This window comes from Topomyia yanbarensis, unplaced genomic scaffold (genome assembly GCF_030247195.1).
Source record: "Topomyia yanbarensis strain Yona2022 unplaced genomic scaffold, ASM3024719v1 HiC_scaffold_262, whole genome shotgun sequence".
Lineage (NCBI taxonomy): Eukaryota > Metazoa > Arthropoda > Insecta > Diptera > Culicidae > Topomyia > Topomyia yanbarensis.
In genome coordinates this window covers 1-20,170 of record NW_026683451.1, presented here as the reverse complement: position 1 = coordinate 20,170, position 20,170 = coordinate 1, and the positions used below count along the sequence as shown (strand labels likewise).

The 20,170-nt window shown below is 42.5% G+C and overlaps 1 protein-coding gene across 3 annotated transcripts; it reads left to right on the top strand.

The window, feature by feature from the left end:
• The first annotated feature begins 211 nt into the window (after positions 1-211).
• LOC131695062 (OTU domain-containing protein 7B-like) lies at positions 212-15,148 on the top strand. 3 transcript variants are annotated; one of them, XR_009306592.1, is made up of 6 exons: positions 212-969; positions 1,516-1,965; positions 2,288-2,477; positions 2,543-2,664; positions 10,730-12,902; positions 14,997-15,148. XR_009306592.1 is itself a non-coding variant. In XM_058983589.1 (5 exons), exons 1-5 carry the CDS (start codon positions 849-851, stop codon positions 12,850-12,852), a joined length of 3,006 nt encoding a protein of 1,001 aa, XP_058839572.1. In that variant the 5' UTR covers positions 213-848; the 3' UTR covers positions 12,853-15,148. The 3 variants fall into 3 exon arrangements, 2 of the variants coding, with proteins under 2 accessions (XP_058839572.1, XP_058839574.1); XM_058983589.1 differs by having other exon boundaries at positions 213-969; positions 10,730-15,148; XM_058983591.1 differs by lacking the exon at positions 1,516-1,965 and having other exon boundaries at positions 215-969; positions 10,730-15,148.
• The last annotated feature ends 5,022 nt before the right edge of the window (positions 15,149-20,170 follow it).

Below are 20,170 nucleotides of genomic sequence, written 5' to 3'. Positions count from 1 at the left end.
TTTGCATTTTCTCGCCTCAATCGAGAGGCAATCACTACAAGCAAACAGGGACGGGGCAACGCTTTATGCATCCTTTCATCGAAAAAATGTAATTAACCAGAGTAGCAAACGAAACTATTCACGCTTCGTCATATATGTAATTCAGCAGGGAATGTATTTCTTCAAAATGATAATAATAATAACCGTAACAAGTAATGCATATTTTTAATTCATCTCTTTCTCTCGTTCTTTTCATATGCTCTACAATTCTGCACTCTCATCATCCCGCGGTGTGCGTGAAACCTTCGCATCGCTGCCGTTGCTGATATCATCACTCGCCCTCTACACCATCATCATTCTTGACAAAACACAACAACAAAATCATGTGTTTCGCTCTAAATAAAACCACGATCCACCCACAACCACTCGCTCTACACAATCTGCGTATGAAAATATTTCACTCGCCTGCACCGTGCACCTACTAACAGTATTCGCCAGGATGTGGAACGGACTGTGATCTAACGAAAGTGGAATAATCCTGCTGACGATAAGCACTCAATAATTGAACCGGAATAATCGCGTACGGCTAATCAAAACGAACTTTAAATCTGACAGCGTGACAAACTAGAAGAATTGTAGCACACCGAAACGCACGGTAACGATAGTGAGCATCCGAGTTCAGGTACCCCTCTACCGGAACGCTCGCTGCGGAAGTTGCTGTTCCGGTGCAGGAGGTAGCGGATGTTGCGACGACGACCGACCAACAGCGGGCAGAGATTTTTACTGCCATTCAAACGCTAGAGCACGAGCAACGCTCGCAAACTACTAGTAGTGGCTGTTCCGCAGCGCTGGGTGGCAGTGCTGCTGCTATGGAAACGTCTCATCTGGTGACGGAATTCATCACGCACACCGGTGCCAACGCACAGGACGCCGTCAGCTGTTTGCGATCGTGGGATTGGGATCTGAAAAAGGCGCTCATCGATTACAATGGTAGGCAAGCTGGTGAACCGAGCGGTAGTTCTACTAGATTGAGTTGGTTTTTGACCATTATTTTAGAATTTTCGTTTGATGCAGAATAGTTTCCGACTAGAATGATACTGATACCTAGATGCTATCTTGGCCTGAATAGTGCTATGATAAACGCAGTTGCTCGTGATCAAATGGAGTAAACTAAAATTGTGATAGTAGTTATTATTATTACAAATGTTCATATATTTCTCATGAAGCTAGCAATGTTTCCCTTCCATCCAAGGCATCCCTTGCTGGCTGTACATAGTTTAAAAACTAGTTTTCAAACCTATGAAACAAAGCAAAGAAGGTATTTCCATTGTATCATTCCAGTCTAACGCTAGGTACATCAATTTATTGCCAAATCAATCGGCACTCTTCCAGCTCAACTATTGTTAATGTGTCATTCTCATCTTTTCTCGTTTCATTTTCCCCATCGTATCGTGGCTTGTTGTGCCATTGAACGCGTACAATCAAAATCAAACGAAAATCCCACAAAATTTCGATTTTCGGTTTTCCTCCTGGCAGACACATCAACGACCGAGTACTTTAACAGCAAACAAAGCAACAATGAGAAATTAATGAAAGCGCAAACTAGTACATCATCACCACTTCCTCCACTAGCGGCTACAGCGGCGACGGCCGTGTTGTTACAACAGCAACATCACCATAAACAGCAACAACAACAACAACAACAACAGCAGCCGCAGCACCATTCGTCCCCATCCCCATTCGCTAGCTGTTCATCATATAGCAATCAACATCATGCCAACAATGGCAGTGCAAGTCTGCATCTCCACCATCCGCCGGCAGGGCCACGATCCAGTACCAACAGCAGTAGCAGCAGCGGTGGCGATTACGGATCGTCCTCGAGCCATCACTATCAGCCTGCCGTCGGTATGGGCCAGAGCCGCAATGGAACACTAAGCCTGCTAAAGCCAACGCTCACCAAAACCGACTCGATTGACATTTTTGACTGTACGTGTTCCTCTTTTAGCTCACGTTTATGTGTGTATGCTCTGTCATTTTTTTGTGCTTCTTCTATTAGTAGAGTAGTTTTCATTTCGCCTAAAAGCATCTATATGTTCCGCATAAAGAAAAAAAAAACTAACGTTTGTCCTATATATTTACTGTTATTACTGTATAAATCTGGTATATTTTCAGCTAGCAACACAATTTTTCACTCTCAGCTCGTACTAATGGCGCGTTTTTTCCTTTTCCCCTCTTGAAATCAACATCGGCTCCCCATGACATCCGTCAACAAACTCGCTATCCGTCGATTCCGGCTCACACCATACAGGCAAGAAACTGGAACGAGGCATCTCGCGGGCAACGGAAAATGTGACTCTAGTTTCCCGGGCACGACAGGAGTTCGAGATGGACTTCCACACCCACTGCCACGAGCAGAACGAGAAGAATCTGAATTTCATTGACACACCGGACTACACCTTTACGCTTCCGGATCTTACCAAATACTCAGAGGAATTTCGGTAGGTTTTGGTCAACAAATTGTTACTCACTTGATAGTTTTCACGCCTTTTGATTTGATTTGTAGAAAATTTCTCGAAAAGGACCTCATCGAAAGTTCGACACTCAACTCACTGGAAGCGACGAATCGGTTGAACTGGTGGTACGACTCAGGCGTGTGTCGGAAGCTGTGGCCGCTGGCTACCACAGGTGAGTGGTTTTAACTCGCTTTTACCCATATCCGCTGAATTGTTGGAGATTTGTTAAGATTGGCACTTTCCGGAGACATCAAGTCTGCTTAAAACGTTGGCTAATTATGCATATCTTTAGTTTTTCAATTCGTTTAAAAAATACCGTCATCGGAGGTTATTTTACGCCAAAAATAGAACATTTTGTACATTACACTGAAGAACTACGACCGCGCAACTTCAAATTTAAAACAGCTTGATGTTTTATTTATGGCAACCCTCCGCTGGAAATTAATGGGAAACTTGTAATCTCTCCTGCAGAAAAAGCTCGAACTTTAGCGGACAGCTTTTCGAAGGCACAACCCGTTACCTGTAGATTCTATCACCAACACCGATTTTTCCACGTATACCAAATCACAGAAGGTGAAAGGTATCATTAAGAGACTTGAAGCGAAAGTACCAGGGATGGGTGGGTTGAAAAACATTTGCTCAAAACACATCCCTCGAAAGGGTTTGGTCTACCTTACAAAAAGCTACAATGTTTGCATTACGTTATGCCACTTCCTAAAGCAGCGGAAACACGCCCAAGTTATAGCAAAGCCAAACAAAGATATCACTAAACCTGTGAACTATCTTAGCTTTGCTTAGCTTAGTTGACCGCCCATGAGTTTCTCGTGATTGATCAAGGTCTGTTGCAATTGCATATTAAACCAATTGTATGATACTTGGGAGTAGTACATCATACTCAACGTGCAACCTAAAGAGACTACGATTATAGTATGATCAATAACGTAGATGGCCACGACCATGTAGGTCAATTATGGGATGGGAAGGAATGTTAGTTCAACACTTGTGGTTATTATGTCCGAGGAATTCTCTCTATCATCCACAAGTGTCGCAGGATAGGATTGTTGTTAGTAGGTAGGGAAATGAATCAGGATATATAATGGTAGATATTGTGATTTAGCCAAGTACTCACGCGCTTTGTCTTTTCATTTTAGATCAATGTTTTCAGAAGTGCGACCTTCAGTAGAAATATGAATTACGTTCGGATAGGCATTTTTAATAATTATTCTTCCGCGGAGCGTTACATAGAAGGAAAATGCCGCGTGGAATATAATCAGCAATATATGCGATAGTCGCTCGCGATCAATTTCCGATAATTCGAAACCAGAAATTTGAACGCCAAACATCCGGCAATCGGGAGTATTGCTTCTTGATAACACTTCAATGATTAAAAGATATCTCAACTGAATGTGAAGTAATTCACTGCGAAATGTTAATGACAAGTTGGCATTTCCACTCTCCCGATCAGATACGTTTCCATAATTGTGTTAAATACCAAATTGCAAACGATATGTTTATTATGCGTAATAAATATAATAAACACAACGACAAGAGTTTTTGATCCATCGCCGACCCGGAAGAAGAATGGATGGAAGAAGAGCAATACTGGCAAAGTCCGACTACCATATGAGTGGTTCAAACTCGAAAGAGTGACGCAGAGTACTTCACTGGATGATTTTGAACAAAGGACCAGGAGTGCGATTTTACGAAGTTTTAGCTTCCGATGGCCCTACATTTTCGGACAGTGTGAAATTCTGAAGTGTACCGCTTTTATTAAGAAAGCAAAACCAGTACAAAGCTAGTGTCAGACCTTCATGAGAACTGAAGAAGTCAGTTTTGGAGGTATTCGTCAATGTAGATTTGTCGGTAGACGGTTCCAGATTTGATAAACTGGCTTATTTTGACACATCTACAGATCGCGTGCCACACAAAAAACTTTTTGTATAATTCGACAGCTTCATCTTGGGCCAATCCAAGAAATTTTCCTACTTGAAAGTTTGCATTTATTAAATACGGTTTTAAAACCAAGGCTTAGAAAGGTATATCTTTGCATGGAAGAGCCGGTATATGAATATATGCTGTTACCTAGTGTAGAATTAGAGTTCATCCTTTACGGTTATAGTGCAACCGCCAGGAGGGGGCTAAAACGTTGGTACAAAATCGGTAATAGCGAATCAGAAAAGGTGACTAAATGTCAGTTATTCACTCAATATCGACTGGATAGAGGCTATGATGCAAAACCTTAAGGTTCGTCCAGGTTATGTCTTCGATGCGGATCAATACCTTGACCTAGGAACTTCTAGTATGTTGTTAGTCGCCTCTTACGACATGGGAGCAGGTTCCCAGTGGTTCTATTCTTGGCTGAAATAGCGAAAAAAAATTAGTCCACCGGAAACCACACGGCTTATATCACTAAAGCTGTGAACTAGGACCTAGGAACTCCTAGCATGTTGTTAGTCGCCTCTTACGACATGGGAGCAGGTTCGCAGTGGTTCTATTCTTGGCTGAAATAGCGCAAAAAAATTAGCTCATCGGAAACCACACGGCTTATATCACTAAACCTGTGAACTATCGTCCAATAAGTCTGCTGAGCAAGTTAATTTAAATTCTGGAACGTTTGGTTTTGAACCTCCATCTTGACCACCAATCAATAATCAATAATTCGAATTTCGGCGATCAATTTGTGAGAATCACCCTAGCTACAAAAAAGGATTTCACCGGAAGAAAATCTACGAGGATGCTCGACGTGGAGAAGGCTTACTATACCGTTTGGCAGGATGCTGTCGTCTACAAAATGGTAAAAGCTAACTTCCCAAATTACCTGACAAGAATGGTGAGGTCGTTCCTTAAGAAAATAAGCTTCAAAGTCTCGGTAAATGGCGAATTGTCTAAAACTCATGCTCAATACCAATACTCTAGGATCAGTCCTGAGCCATAGCAACATATGCATTATTTGCTGATAACACAAGCTACTTTGTGACTCATCGCGATCCTCAAGCCGAATAATACAAAAACTCCAACAGCCTTGAGCAGTTCCAGAACACAACTTCAGCTTCACAACAAACTGCTGCTTTACGAGGGAGTCTTCCGGGTAGTTCCCACCTATGGCTCCCCTGCATGGTTGAACTGCGCGAAAACGTATCGCAAGCGCCTTCAGGTAATGCAAAACAAGTTGCTTAAAATGATCCTAAAAAGAAGATCTCCATGTCTAAAACAAGCAACTGTGGTATCGTACACATAAGTTAAGGAGTCAATTGGTGTTATGTACTGAAAATACAGTACAGTAAATTTTCCTGTCAATTGTCGTAGATGGTTTATTCAGTTTTTGACGCTTTCTGTATTGGCTATTGTATCAAGGGTGTAGTTTTTTTTCTCTTATATATAGAATTTTTTTTCTAGTCTTAAGATAGCTGTAAATTTTTTCTCTTTTATAAAAAAAATATTTCGGCACCACCAAGCTAACGCATTTGTGCCTATCAAATAAACGAAATGAATTAAAAAAAGGGGTGTAGTTGTAAAGAAATTATCTGTATGCTCATAATAAAACCCCGTCAGGTCCTGTTGACGTTGTGCTCTTCAGCTTTCTTATGGCAGCTAGAATTGCATCGTCAGACAACCGAATACTTCCAAAGTAGATCACGTCATGATGAACATCACGATTACGTATGGGCAATCAATCACCACCCACCGAGTTAAAGATATCATATCGGATGAGTACTCGATATAAGAGGTCCTAAAATCGATTTTGCAGCGGAAGGACGCTCGTCAGCGCTTCTAGACTCATCGTATGAATCGAGTACATGCAACCCAAAGCAAGATGCAGACAACAATATCGGATTCGCTCTAGTTTGATGAAATGTATGTTCGCAGCGGAGCGTACTCCCGTACTCCTTCACTAACAATATCGTTGTTTGGTACAGCCTGATCAGGTCTCCTGGGTGGGACCCCCACCATGTTCCGGTTACTATACGGAGAAAGTTGATCATTTGTTGGCACTTCTGTTTCAGATATCTAATGTGACATCCCCAGATACCTTTAGAGCCAAACCATACTCCGAGATATTTGAAAGTTAAAACCTGAGCAATAGTTTGACCCATTAATTGAAGCTGTAGTTGCGCTGGTTTGCGCTTTCTTGAAAATATGACTAGTTCAGTTTTCTCCGCAGTGAATTCGATACCCAGTTGGAGAGCAGCCCAAGCAGATAAATTGTCCAAAGTATCTTGCAATAGTGCTTGTAAATCGACAGCTTTCAGACTTTTAATAGAGACCACGCCGTCATCTGCAAGTTGCCTTAGCGTGTAGGAATTGACAAGACATTTGTCAATGTCATTCACGTAAAAGTTGTAGAGAAGGGTGTTAAGATATAAGCCCTGGGGAAGGCCCATTTAGCTGTCGATAAATCTCCATGCGAAAAATGCATGTGGTTTTCAGACAACAAGTTTAGAAGAAAAATGTTTAAAATCGGCGAAAGACCATGCTGGTGCAGCTTCTCAGAAAAAATGTTGATAGAAACTGAATCACCCTTAATATCCAAGAAAACTGATGCCATCTGCTTTTGGCTAGCATATAGGTTATTTGAATTTCTGTTGAGAGCAACGCAAGGTAATCGTTTGTCCCTTTGCCATTGCGGAAACCAAATTGTGTGTTTGACAATAAGTCATTTCCTTCGACACAATTGTCGAGGCAAAACATTTTCTCGAACAACTTCCACATTGCAATCGGTCGATACGAGTTGTGGTCGGAGGCTTTCCTGGTTTTTGGATGGCGAAGTCCTTCACTTGACTGCAATCGTGACAATATCACCCTTAACAAACTTATTAAATAAATTCAACAAGCGTCTCTTGGAAGTCTGGCAGATTCTTTAACAAGTAAAATTCGATTCTGTCTGGCCCTGGAGCTTTATTGTTTCATGACAAGAGAGCAAGTGAGAACTCAACCATCGAAACGGTGTTTCGTTCGCGTTGTCGTGAAGGGACGCGGCGCAGTAGATCTTCTATGCCGAGGCGGAATCTTCTTGGTAAAATCGAATATCTAACGGTTTGAATATTCCACGGTCTCGTTAGTACTGTTTCGGTTTCGTAAGCACCGGGCCGTGCCCCAAAGAGTGCTCATCGATGTTTGTTTCGTTATCCCGTTGATGAACCGACGCCAGTAGCTACGCTTTTTGGGTTTCATCAAACTCTTTATGCGCGTTTCTGCCATCGCGTACTTTCGGTAGCTGGCTGGTAGCCCATCGTCCCGGAAGGTCTTATACGCGGTGGCTTTCTCCGCGTACACGTCTGAGCACTCTTTGTCCCACCATGGGTTGGGACGACGCACTCTTTGTACACCATGGGTTGGGAGTTCGCGTCTGGTACGCATTTAGTATGAGCTGGAATCGCGGTATCGAGAATCAAGCCAGTCAGGAACCCGCACTCCTCCTCCGGAGGAAGCTCTTGTGTCGACTCTACTTTTCCGGATATCGCGGACGCGTAGCTCTTCCAATCAATATTTCGTGTGAGATCATACAGAACATTGATTGTATTCGGTGGCGCTGAGCCGTTAGCAACATGATTACAATTGGCAGATGTTCGCTGCCGCAATCTAACCGCAATGATGTCGAGCAGAGGGAAAAGCCTAAGACGCACTTGGGGGAGCAAGAATCCGTGTCATTTCCCCGTGTTCAAAATGTTCATATTGAAGTTTTCGCTAAGCTCATGGAGAGAGGTAGATCGATTATCATCATGAAGACAAACTAATAAAATCGCCTAAAACTAGTCTCGGTGCGGGGAGGAGTTCCGCAATATCGTAAAATCGTCGGTGGTTAACTAAGGCTCTAGGGGAATGTAGGTGCAAGTAATGTAAAGGTCTTTTCCCTTAATTCTGGTTTGACAAGCGACAACTTCAATGCCTGGTGTTGATGGAAGGTCGATTGAAAGAATAGCACTTTTTGATCCGTAAGAGTCTTCTCGATTCAAGCGAATAGTGAAAGTTGAGTCTATTTATGAAGTAAGCCATGTTTCGCTTAATGCAAATGCTTTGCATTCGAAACTAAGATTCATTCGCTGTAAGGAGGGGCCATTTTGCAGTCAACTGCATTACTGCGGGGAGAAAGGTTATCAGGATATTTGAAGCTTTGAAAATACCCTCCACAATGTCAGAGTATTTTATTAATTCATGTTAATCCGCTGGTTTTTTGCTCCTACTGAAATGTGGCAACATTTAGGGTTTTTGGGGTCCCGGGAGTTGCTGGAAACTTATTTTCTAAACACAGATTTCTGAAAAAAAGATCTACTTGCTTCGGTTTATCACCAGTGCTTCCTCGAGCTGTTATTTTTGGAGCTCTTCAGAAACAGAAAACCCCGTGTCTCAGCAGATCAGCGCAACTCAAAGTTGAATTGGAAAGGACCCCATCTATTTCGCCCTGGTTAGCTGGTACATGTACTCTGTATTCCTTAGTAAAAGGCCCGTAACCAGCAACATCATTTGCCTGCTTCAAACTATTCACAACCACCCTAAGCTTATCAGAACGAATTTCCGAAGGTTTCGAGAAATACCCAATAGATTTAAAAATTGTGTGTCTGGCCCAGAAAAAGATTTCGAAGCATGGTCGTAGTTTTAGTTGGAGAGTCGGTTTTATTTCGTCATCCATCCCTCTTTGAGACGAATCATTGTCAGCGGAAGCCATTTTTGCACCGGCCTATTGCCCACTGCTAGATGGTAGGAGAGACAAGAATGGAGAATGTAATATAACTGCATACTTGTATGATGGTATTCAGGCAGCTCACAGGAAACGAAACACGGCTGCTCCATTGAAAACAGTAAATCGGTCACGTCCGAAAGTTCCTTATCCTCGACCCTAGTAGCATAGGTCCATGGACTAATTGAAAAAATGACGCGCAACCCACTAAACAACATGGCGATAAGATCGGGAACTTTAAGCCGAATTTACACCTATCCGATCCGTTTCAGTGCCGGTTCAGTTCCGTGCACGGGCGCCAATATTCTTTCATACAAATCAAATGCAAGCGTTCACACTTGTCCGGCACGGCACCGTCCCGGACAAGTGTGAATGCTTGCATTTGAAGTGTACGAAAGAATTTTGGCGTCCATGCACGGAACTGAACCGGCACTGAAACGGATCGGATAGGTGTAAATTCGGCTTTAGTGATACGGGGAGTCTCACTCTCTTCTAGTATTCAGTACGTTAACATACAAACACTTAAGATCTTCACAATCATCCACGCACACCTACTTTCGCGGTCTCGTAAACATGAAAACCCCCGGTGATTAAGTGAATGTCTTAGCTCTAATAAACTTCTAAATGCGGTCTCAAGCGGGAAGTTGTTCGCACGGTATTTCATCGGTCACGTCCGGAAATATTCCTTCGGTCTATGCTTTAACATACAAACGCTCGAGTCCTTAGCGACATCCACGCACATCTACGGCCACGATCTCACAAACAGGATAACATCCCGGTGACTAAGTGAACGTTTTAGCACTTATAATTTCACAAACGTGGTCTCGAGAATGAGCCTACAAACGCCCGTGTTCGTGCGATCATAAATCGGCTACATCTCGGCCCTAGCAGCCTAGATCCAAGCCTTCAGCTGTACAAAAATGACGATCAAATTTACTAGACAACACGTTTCACGGCGACATGACCGGGAACTCTAGTGATGTGGAAGCACTCACTCTCTTCTAGCATCTGAACCAACACCGAAAATTAAGTATCAGATTCGCGGTCCGTGCGTGATCATCCAAGATCGCCCGCGAATATGCGAATGGCCACACGGTTATAAAATCAAATTTATACACACGAAGTTACATACACGCCAACACACGCGGCATACAAACGGCCACGTGATTGAACACGTTCACGTACAAACGCTCGAACCTTTCGCGATGATACACGCAATCGTGAAGTCAAAACATCTGAACTGTACAATGAATATCACATTCAATTAGCTTTAAGCAGTGTGGGTGACATTCCCCGTCTCGTCTGCAACGGTAGTGTAGCAATAGTTCTTTCAAACCGACAAACGGGATTTTGCGAATAATAATCCGCCTATGAAAAGATTTTTTAACGCCGACTGATCTGTTGCATTATTTTATAATTTTCCTACGTTGATATTCGAACCAGTTCAAGTTGCGAAAAGAAGATTAATTTGTTATAAAAAATCGTCCACTCGTATTACATTTACAATTTACTACTCCATTTTGACTATTGCTAACATTCTTCCCTTCCCCCATCGTTCCAGGTGATGGCAACTGCCTGCTGCACGCAGCCTCCCTCGCCATGTGGGGCTTCCACGATCGACGATTAACGTTGCGCCGCACCCTACACGATATTCTCTCCAAGGAGGAATTCCGGGACGCTCTCTACCGACGGTGGCGCTTCCAGCAGACCCGGCTCAACAAGCAGGCTGGTTTTGTGTTTTGCGAAACAGAATGGGCCAAAGAGTGGGAAGAGATTGTGGCAATCGCTTCGCCGGAACCGCGACGTAACTCGAAATGTGCCTCACGGAGACGCTCGCTGCTGATCGAGAAAAACCTGGACGGAACGTCGGTCGGCGCGGATGACGAGAGCGCCACGTACGAGAGCTTGGAGGAAATTCATGTGCTTGCACTAGCACATATTTTGCGACGAACGATCATCGTGGTTTCGGATGTGTTCTTGCGGGATATGAATGGGGAAGCCTTCTCACCCATCCCGTTCGGTGGTGTTTATTTACCATTCGAAGTGCCATCGAATGAGTGCCATAGGGCACCGCTACTGTTGGCTTACGATATGGCGCACTTTTCGGCGCTGGTAGCAATGGAAACGGTAGGAGATTATCCACCGGCTTTGGTTCCACTGGTGGATGCAAGTAATCAGTTACTACCAATCCAGTTCTGTATAGATCCGGGTATAGATTTCGACTGGCGGGAGTACGACGGTAGCGATGGAAATTGGGTGTTGACGGATAGGGAACATGTGGCGTTGCTGAAGGAGTACTTGGATATTGTTTATGCACCTGCTGCGGACAGTCCAGACGATGAGATCTACGATGATTACTCGGATGAAGAGTACGAGAAGAAAATAGCCGACGGAGAAATTGTGTTTGCTGATGAGAATCATAATAGTGGGACGAGTTCATCGAATTTAGCTGCGATGACAGCGTCGAATCAGTCACTCCCTCCGTTCCCGCCTGGTGGTTCGGGTAGTGGTTCGAGCGGGAAAAGCAAAGCTGCCAAACAGCTACAAAGTGTGGCCAAACAGTTTGGGAGCATCGGAAAGAGTATGAGTAAGAAATTGAAGAAAAACATCGGATCAATAACGAGGATTGGAAGCAAGAGTGGGCAGCATAAAAAGTCAAGCATTTCTTCGGATAAATCATCGCGAGGAGAATATCCTAAATTTAGAATTCTATGTGCCACACTGAAGGCGCGAAGACACGAGTACCAGGAGGAGATGATTAGAAACTATTTGGAGTGTGCTCAGGAACGGTTCCTGGAGGTGGAGCGATTGCGCGAACGAAAGGAACTGGAGAAGCTTAGTAAATACGTCGATCCCGGTCAGGATGTTTGTGATTATGGAGGAGACCATGGAACGGATCTGGTTAACTGTATCAACGCAGGCTGCATGAATTATGGTACCGTCGCTACCAGCTACATGTGCTTGGAATGTTATGAAACGCAGCGTAAACGAGAATCTCAAACATGTAATGTCAACGACTTTATGCCACGTTACGGGACGGGAAAATCAAAGTTCTACACCGAGGCAGATATGGAGAGCCACGACCGCATCCAGCAGCTTCCCTCAGTTCGAAGGCTCAATGAACTCGACCAAACGCTCTACCTGTCACGATCAACTTTTTACAATGACAAACGAGCGTTTCCGATCAGTACTTCTATGGGGCAGTCTTCTTCCAATTACAGTCACGGATTTAGCCCTACGGAACGAATCCAGCCATCTTCGATTATGCCGAAAAGCGGGCTCTCTCCAGATTACTCCAGCTGTGCCAAACAGGCAACGGCCACATCGGGCGGCATTGTTGCCACAGTATACTCTCCCGGAAGTACTATTCTGAACCGAACCCCATCGGGCGGGATGTGCGTTTCCCTTCCACCGCCAGCGATCAGTCCTGTCGCGCAGCAACAGCCGCAACCACAGCAGCTTCCCAGTGCATCTTCCTCATCCTGTATGTCATCGTCTTCGTCGTCCGGTTCGAACACGTCGGAAACGACGCTGCAGCGGCAACCACTCGCTTCGGCCGAGATCGCTGTCACCAGTAGCCACTATGGTAAAAATCAAATGTGTCGAACTGAGGGCTGCAAGTTCTACGGAAGCATCAACACGAACTTCTACTGCTCCAAGTGTTGTCAGGAGTATAACATCTAAAAGTGGAGCATCTGATGGAGGGTTGAACATTGTAAATAGTCCTACTACAGGTAAGAACGTTGTTATTCTTCTATACATTTATAAGGTCAACCAATTTGGAAAAAAACAGAGAAGGAAAAAACGACTCGAGTGATGAGAGCTCAGAAAAGAGATATTGTTCTGTTCTTCTGTATTAAGCGCAGAAGGGAGTTATTCTATAATTCTAGTGGAGTGTGATTTCATCGCGAGTCTTAACCGTTATATAAGAATGTTTGCTCGTATAAGAACAGCAGCTGGCGTAATTTGTTAATGTTTGATTATTTATTATTGATTTGTTAAGAATTTGAATGAATGTATTTAGAAATGGTTTATGCTATTTAGCTATTTAATGGTTCTGCAATAGCTACCGTTATATTTGCAACAACATTTCAACATGTTTTCGTTGGTTACATCTATTGAAAACTCTATTCAAAGTTGCTTAAACTATTGTCGAGTCATTAAAAATCAAACATAACTGGTTTCATCTATATATTCTCAGTCTAGTAGTTCTTCAGCTCCGCCATCACAGTGAGAGGAGCAGTTCAATGAGGTACCTTTGTACAAATATTATATCCAAATGAGGGTTAGTATCATAAAACCAAAAAAAAAAAAAAACAAACAAATACCAATTCTATCATGTCTCTACCAGCTAAAAATTCTTGAAATTGCTTTTTGAGGCGCCTTTCTTAAATAGTGGCTATATTATAAATGATGCGAAACATATCTTGAATGAAATGGGATTCGAAATGGGAGCCAAATAAAAAAAACGAAAACGCTTCGATGCTTGAAGGATCAAAACTACATGTGAATAGATGTATACTGAAACCAAAAAAAAAACACGAGAATAGTGAATCTACATGCATAAGTTGAAAATGAACGGATCAATTTTGATACGCATTGATAAACGGCCGTTCAGAAGTGAGGGTAACGGTTATGATTTTTAAGTGTGCCTTTTAATTTTTAATTTCCCGTGTCTAGTAGTGCGCAGCGTAAAATGTAAGAAAGCGTCAAGTTTGTGAGCAGTACGTTTCGAGCGTATTCGATAAAAAAATGCCAAAAACAACAACCATCAAAGGATTAAAAATCAAACAGAGATTTCATTTGACACTATTCAGTTGCTGCGTCTCGGATAATAAGAGGAGATAGGGGAATGGAAATCAGTAGAAAAAGTCGCTTTGTACTTATGTCAAACATGCCGTATTCATCTCACGTTAATGTCCTTGTCGCAAAAGGTAATCAATCCCACAAACTGATTACAACTAAGTTTTCCATACAAAATGCAAAGACAACATAGAAATGTACCGATCCGGCGTATCGTTCATCCCGATCATCGCAACTTAAACAGTGGAGATCGACAAGCAAAAAAAAAATAATCTAAAATAATCTAGCTTTCTCAACGTTATTGATTATTTGCAGTGGAATGGCGTCGACAAGTTGAGAGTGAATTGGGATAATTGCACCATGTGCTTCCATTAGCTTATTTAGCCCAATGGGGACGCATAGTTTTTTGTTCGATTCTATAGCAATCCACGAGTACCAAATTGCTCGAGTTCTGAACCAGAAGGATTTGTATGTCGTTTTAGTCGAAATACGCCAGAGAAGTGTGTTCGAAGGTACAGTTGCAATGTAATAGAACAACAAATGCATTTCAATAAACAATGACATTATACAATAAATGCAGCGTTGACATAAGTTCGCGATGGTTATTCCATCTGCTACCGTTCAAAATAGTTTGTCAAAAAATATACTAAGTCGCTTCTCCACATTTAAGCGGTTATTGGTCGGTCTTGAATAGTATCGCGGATTCTGATTTTAGTTTCCTGAGACATCCATCAACCAAGGGTAAAAACCAGTAGTAAACAGAAAACAAATGAAACTATTTAAACTTGTATTAAACCACACAATAAAATAAACATTTGTAAACGGTTGCTGATAAACAGAACTAATATTTTTCAACTAGCTTTGAGCATTGCAACATACATTAACAATAACACAAGCAGAGCGAGTCAACCGTGAATACACGGACAGAGCAAAAGAGATACAGAGATGAATATATATAGAATCGATAAGTGATAGTGAAAGCAGATGAAACGTAAATTATACATACTATATTTATTGTATTTCAGCGAAAACAAAACAAAGAAGACGAGAGATTTAGCATATAGGACGTGATGCAGGAAAAAAACAAAACATAGAAAAAACTACAGGAGCGCTTGTAACCTTGTTGAGTAACCAAATAGACGAGCTGATTCGGAGACGTTGTGATATTGATTGAAAACAGGCCTGTTATTTGTTATTTTGATTCGAAATGTTCCATTACTGGGTAAGGGTCCCTGAATCATACCGAGTGTTGAGTGCAATCCCATGCGAGCATCACTGAGTCGTTGCTGTAGTGTTATAGGATAAACAGTAATAATAATAATTGTTTTCATCCTGCAGTTCGCCAATGTTTCAAGTGATCTTTTTGCATCTTATTTTTTTGCCTATAGAGGTTTTAACCTTAGGGTCATTCGCCTCTTTTTCGGGTTAGAGAAATGTCATTAGAAAAATCACGGGTCTTCAGGACCGGACTGCATTGATTATCCAATGCTTCAGCGACTGCCATTGTCCGTGAAAATTGCCTTGCTAGAGCTCTCCAACTCCAACGAGCTAGAGTCGAACGAGCGTCTCGACAAACGAGACAACACGCCTTCAGGTCCGGTCGGGGTACTAACACGGAACTAGAGAGGTCTCTACCCGACCGTGATGAACACTGTTTGATAGCGTCGCTTGATTTATGGAAGGCTTACGACACCACCTGAAGATATGACATACTACGCACACTACAGAAATGGCAGATACGTGAAAGAATGATGAACATCCTGAACATTTTTCTGGCCGAAAGAACATTCCAGGTCAGCGTGGAGGGGCATTTGTCGCCTGCACATACGCTGGAAAATGGGGTGCCACAGGGCTCAGTGCTTTCTGTTACGCTGTTTCTCGTGGCTATTCAACCTATCTTTCGCGTGGTTCCGAACTCTGTACAGATCTTGCTGTACGATGACGTTTCTGCTTCTGCTTCTAGTATGGGGGAAGAAAGGAAGAAAGACCAATCGCTCCTTCGGAAACTTCAATCCGCAGTGAAAGCCATCGAGAAGTGTTGGATTTACGATATCTGCAACGAAATCCAGCATCTTTTATTGCAGTCCGAATGCCCGCCGCGAACCCACACAAGCGATAAAGGTAGATGGTTTAGTTGTTCCGACCCAAAACGCTGCTGAAAACCCTCGGTGTTACCCTCGACCGATCGTTCAACTTTAAAGCGCATTGTAAAATGACGAAGAAGGCTTGCGAATCAAGGCTGCGTATCCTGAAGATGATCGGTGCAACGTTACCTCGTGGTCATCGTGCGTCTCTACTGCAAATCGAGTCAGCAATTGTTACCTCTCGACTGCTCTACGGCAGGGGGCTCGTAAGCAGAGAAGGAGATGCTGTCATCCACAGGATGATAAGATTCGCATCTGGAGCATATGTCAAGAGCCCAATCCTAGCCATTATGGCTGAAGCAGGTACTTTGCCGTTCGATCTACTCGTTCTTCAAACCATTGCATGATTGGCAATCCGCATGATGGAAAAAAGCAAGGACAACGGTGATCTTCCCTTGGTGCATCGAGCTTCCGGTCGTTTGACAGAGGTAGTCGGAGCGCCCCTTCCCAACATTTGTATTTGACGCAAAGAAGCACGTGAAAGCTGGAGACCCTTCGGAAATCGTCCGTCCAGTCGTTCAGGAACTACTGACAGAGCGTTTTAGCCGCTCGACAGTCGTCTACACAGATGGCTCGAAAAACGATATCGCTGTCGGCGCGGGAGTTTTCGGAGAACACTTTCAACAGTCGCTAGGTCTTTAACCGCAATGGAGCGTCTTCTCAGCCGAGGCATTTGCAATAAAAACAGCGCTAACAGCATACCACAGTCTAGCGGTTTGCTGATCATGTCAGATTCGGCTAGCTGTTTACCAGCAATCGAAGCCGGCACATCCCAGCCCCGTGGATCCAGCAGAATGAGAACATGCTTCGGAACCGCCCAATCAATCTTTGCTGGATCCCAGGTCACGCAGGCATCGGCGGTAACTAAGAGGCAGACCGACTAGCAAGAGAAGCAAGGGGCATTGCCCCATTGAATGTATCCATTCCGGGAGCAGACCAATCAAAACAGCTAACCGTAATCAATGGTACCGTCGGTGGTCAGTGTCCACTGAGGTAAAACTACGCGAAGTAAAATTCGACACGACGAAGTGGACTGATCGCGAGATTTCGACCGACCAGCGAGTGCTAACACGGCTGCGAATAGGGCAATAGGGATTGACGCACGAGTTCCTGCTGAAAAAAGAAGCCCCACCAGTTTGATACTGCTGCGGGGTAACTGTCGATGTCCGTCATTGTAGGAGGTACGACGATGCTAGAAAAAAGAATGACATTGAATCGACGAGTCTACGAGTGGATTTATGCAACGACGGCGAAAACGAAGTGAAACTGCTGAACTCCCTCAAGGAAACAAATTTGTATAAACAATTGTGAAAATTTAATTGCATTGCTATATTAATGTTAACGAATGCGAAATTTAAAATTAATTTTCTTCCGACACGAATGCACCCTTCCGGTGTAAAGTGTCATTAAGTAAGAACTGTCATACGGAACGTGCTATGAAAAGCTCTAATGGCGATTTCGCTTGAACCTGAAACTGAGTCAGGTTCTAACCAAATACAAATTAAATACGCCAAGGTTCCATACAAAAGGGTGATCATTTTTTGACTCACCGAAAACTAGATTTAAAGAACCCTATGCATGATTTTTGGTTGACAAGTCGCAATTACTGAAGAACACTACGAAATGGCAACACGTTTTGATAGATCCGATCAAAGCATGTCGTTGTTAGCTCTATTTTTTTGACAACACATGTTCACATTTTTGTGAAAAATTTGGTTCTATTCTATGAAACTGCTGCCGGCAGCCAGCATAAGTTGTAGGTGAACTCGATGCAAGTCATAAGGTAACAAATCTTTTTGAAACTTCCAGCAAAACTTGACAGCAATAACATAACCGTACTTTTATTTCGGTAGATATTGATGGGGCAGCCAGGCCGACCACTCCACTTTGCATTAATGGGCATACCAAAACCATTTTGCTACTGTGACCGTTAATCCTTCGACCTAGCGAATGCTGCTCAAGAAGTTCAATGCTGTGTTCACAGATTACCCCGTTGAACTTGGGTTCACTGATCTGCAAAATATCGCGTATTCATCGACATTCTATTTAATCTGGTACATGCAATCTGGTTTATTTCAGAAAAATATGGACGATGATTTTAGAACACAGCGAGAACTTACATTAATGATTAGGCTACTGGATAAGTCGATCAAAAATGGTGCCGTCGAATGGATATTTACCCGTTTGTCATGATGATCGAAGCTTCGGAGTAGTGGTTCAAGAGGATATTCCACGGTGAAACCGAACACGTGAATCCAGTGTCTGTCTAAATAAATGAACGCGTCGAATTGTCGTTGGAATTACGCGCAAAGTAGCTGTACTGGCAGTTACTTCGTTCAATCCGGCTTTCATTTTATTTTGTTATTTTAGAGATTTTTGTCTATTTTACAGCATAAAGAATTTAGAATTCGTTGACAGATTATTGTGAAGAAAATCAATTTATAAGATGGTAGCTGAACGAACTTCCTTTTCAGACGTGTTTAGTCCGAGACACCGACAGAACACGTTTGATAAGTACGATCTTACGAAAATACCTTTAACCAGCTCCGGTCGCATTTCGTCCTGTGCACAGCCCAGTATAATCTACAAAAGTAAGAATCAATAATTGTAGTTGCTAGTACTACTCAGAATAGTTATCTCACTATTTCATATGATAGTTATATAAATTTGACTTTGATTGCCGTTGGAACATCCATTCAAAGTATTGCCCTGCAATCTGGTTAAGTGAGATAAATGTTTACACTTTACAATAAGTGGAACAGCAGCCTTTTGCATATTCTAGAGGCTATCTTCTATATCCACAGATGTGCATTCAGCTTGTTGATTTTTTTTTGCTTGCCGAGATAGTCCGATTCAAGGTGCTTAGAGAATAAAAACTCCTTGGTCCGATTAACATTTCCATTGTAAAAATGACTCCAAGAATGACAGTCAGTCTAGGTGTCAGTATACTATGTGTAAGAACCATTCCAATTATTTTCAAACTACGAGCACATTTGACCGGTTCACCGGTAAAATGTAAAAAAAATGCAAAAATCTCGACCCGAGCGTTTAGGTATTAATGACTAATGAATACAGCGTCATATTGTAAATTTATACAAGGAAACTCTGAGTTTATTTTTTATTCCAAATATATTTAAAATATCGAAGTAATGGCAAAAAAAACCTTATCGAGGTTTAAAAATCACTCGGTTTTATATAGCTAATACAAGATAAAATAACCCAAGCCATGGTTGTAGATTATAGCCGGCATGCGGTTGACTTTTAGTAAAACTAAATAACTGACGTTAAAAGGTCAATAAAGACTATTCTTATATGCCACTCTCCAACCCGGAGAAGAAAATAAAGTACTAAAAGATACAAATGCAAATTTATCAGTAAATGCTATAGGTCAGGTCCACTATAGTTCAGGGCCATTCAAGATCACTAGCAGCCAGATAACTGCAAACAGCATCGTTGGATAATACTCTTTTGCGCTTCCTGAGGTTCTTTATGAAGTTCCGCTTTGTTGCTCAGGTACGTTTGGGGCAGCTATAACTCAGCGGTGAGCAGAAGATCCAGAGCCTGGGTTAGACGATTTATTGTCCATACTAGTACTATTATTCCCGAAGATGAATCATCTACCATAGGTAAGGTAGGGCATCAAATCAAGACTGGGGTAGTTATCGACTCCAGTATCTGGCCGGAAACTCATCGACAAAACGATAACCTGCAACCTGTTCTTATAGTATAGTTACGGGATCAGTCGAACGAAGTAGTAAGACAATTCCATTCACCAAAATCATTTATGGATAGCTCTAGCAGTCGAAAGAATGCCCACTAATTAATTAAACCTTTTTCGGTAGAATACCCTTCATTTGGTTTCGGTTATAACTTGGCATGTGGTTGATGTGATGCGGTTGTTTTTAGGCATATCGGGAAATTGCACACTTGCACAAGAGGTACCGTACTTTGATTCCGACCTCACCATAGATCTCCCTGTGAATGCAAAGATAATACAATTTCGATTATCTATCTTATCAGTTTTACTTGCTTCAAGTTCACATTCGATTCCGTTG

Bases quoted from the DNA above. Each gene is read 5' to 3' on its own strand.
- LOC131695062 (XM_058983589.1), top strand. From the start codon at position 849: ATGGAAACGTCTCATCTGGTGACGGAATTCATCACGCACACCGGTGCC. The intron at 2,478-2,542 runs GTAGGTTTTGGT...TTTGATTTGTAG, and splicing joins AAATACTCAGAGGAATTTCG to AAAATTTCTCGAAAAGGACC. The intron at 2,665-10,729 runs GTGAGTGGTTTT...CCATCGTTCCAG, and splicing joins GTGGCCGCTGGCTACCACAG to GTGATGGCAACTGCCTGCTG.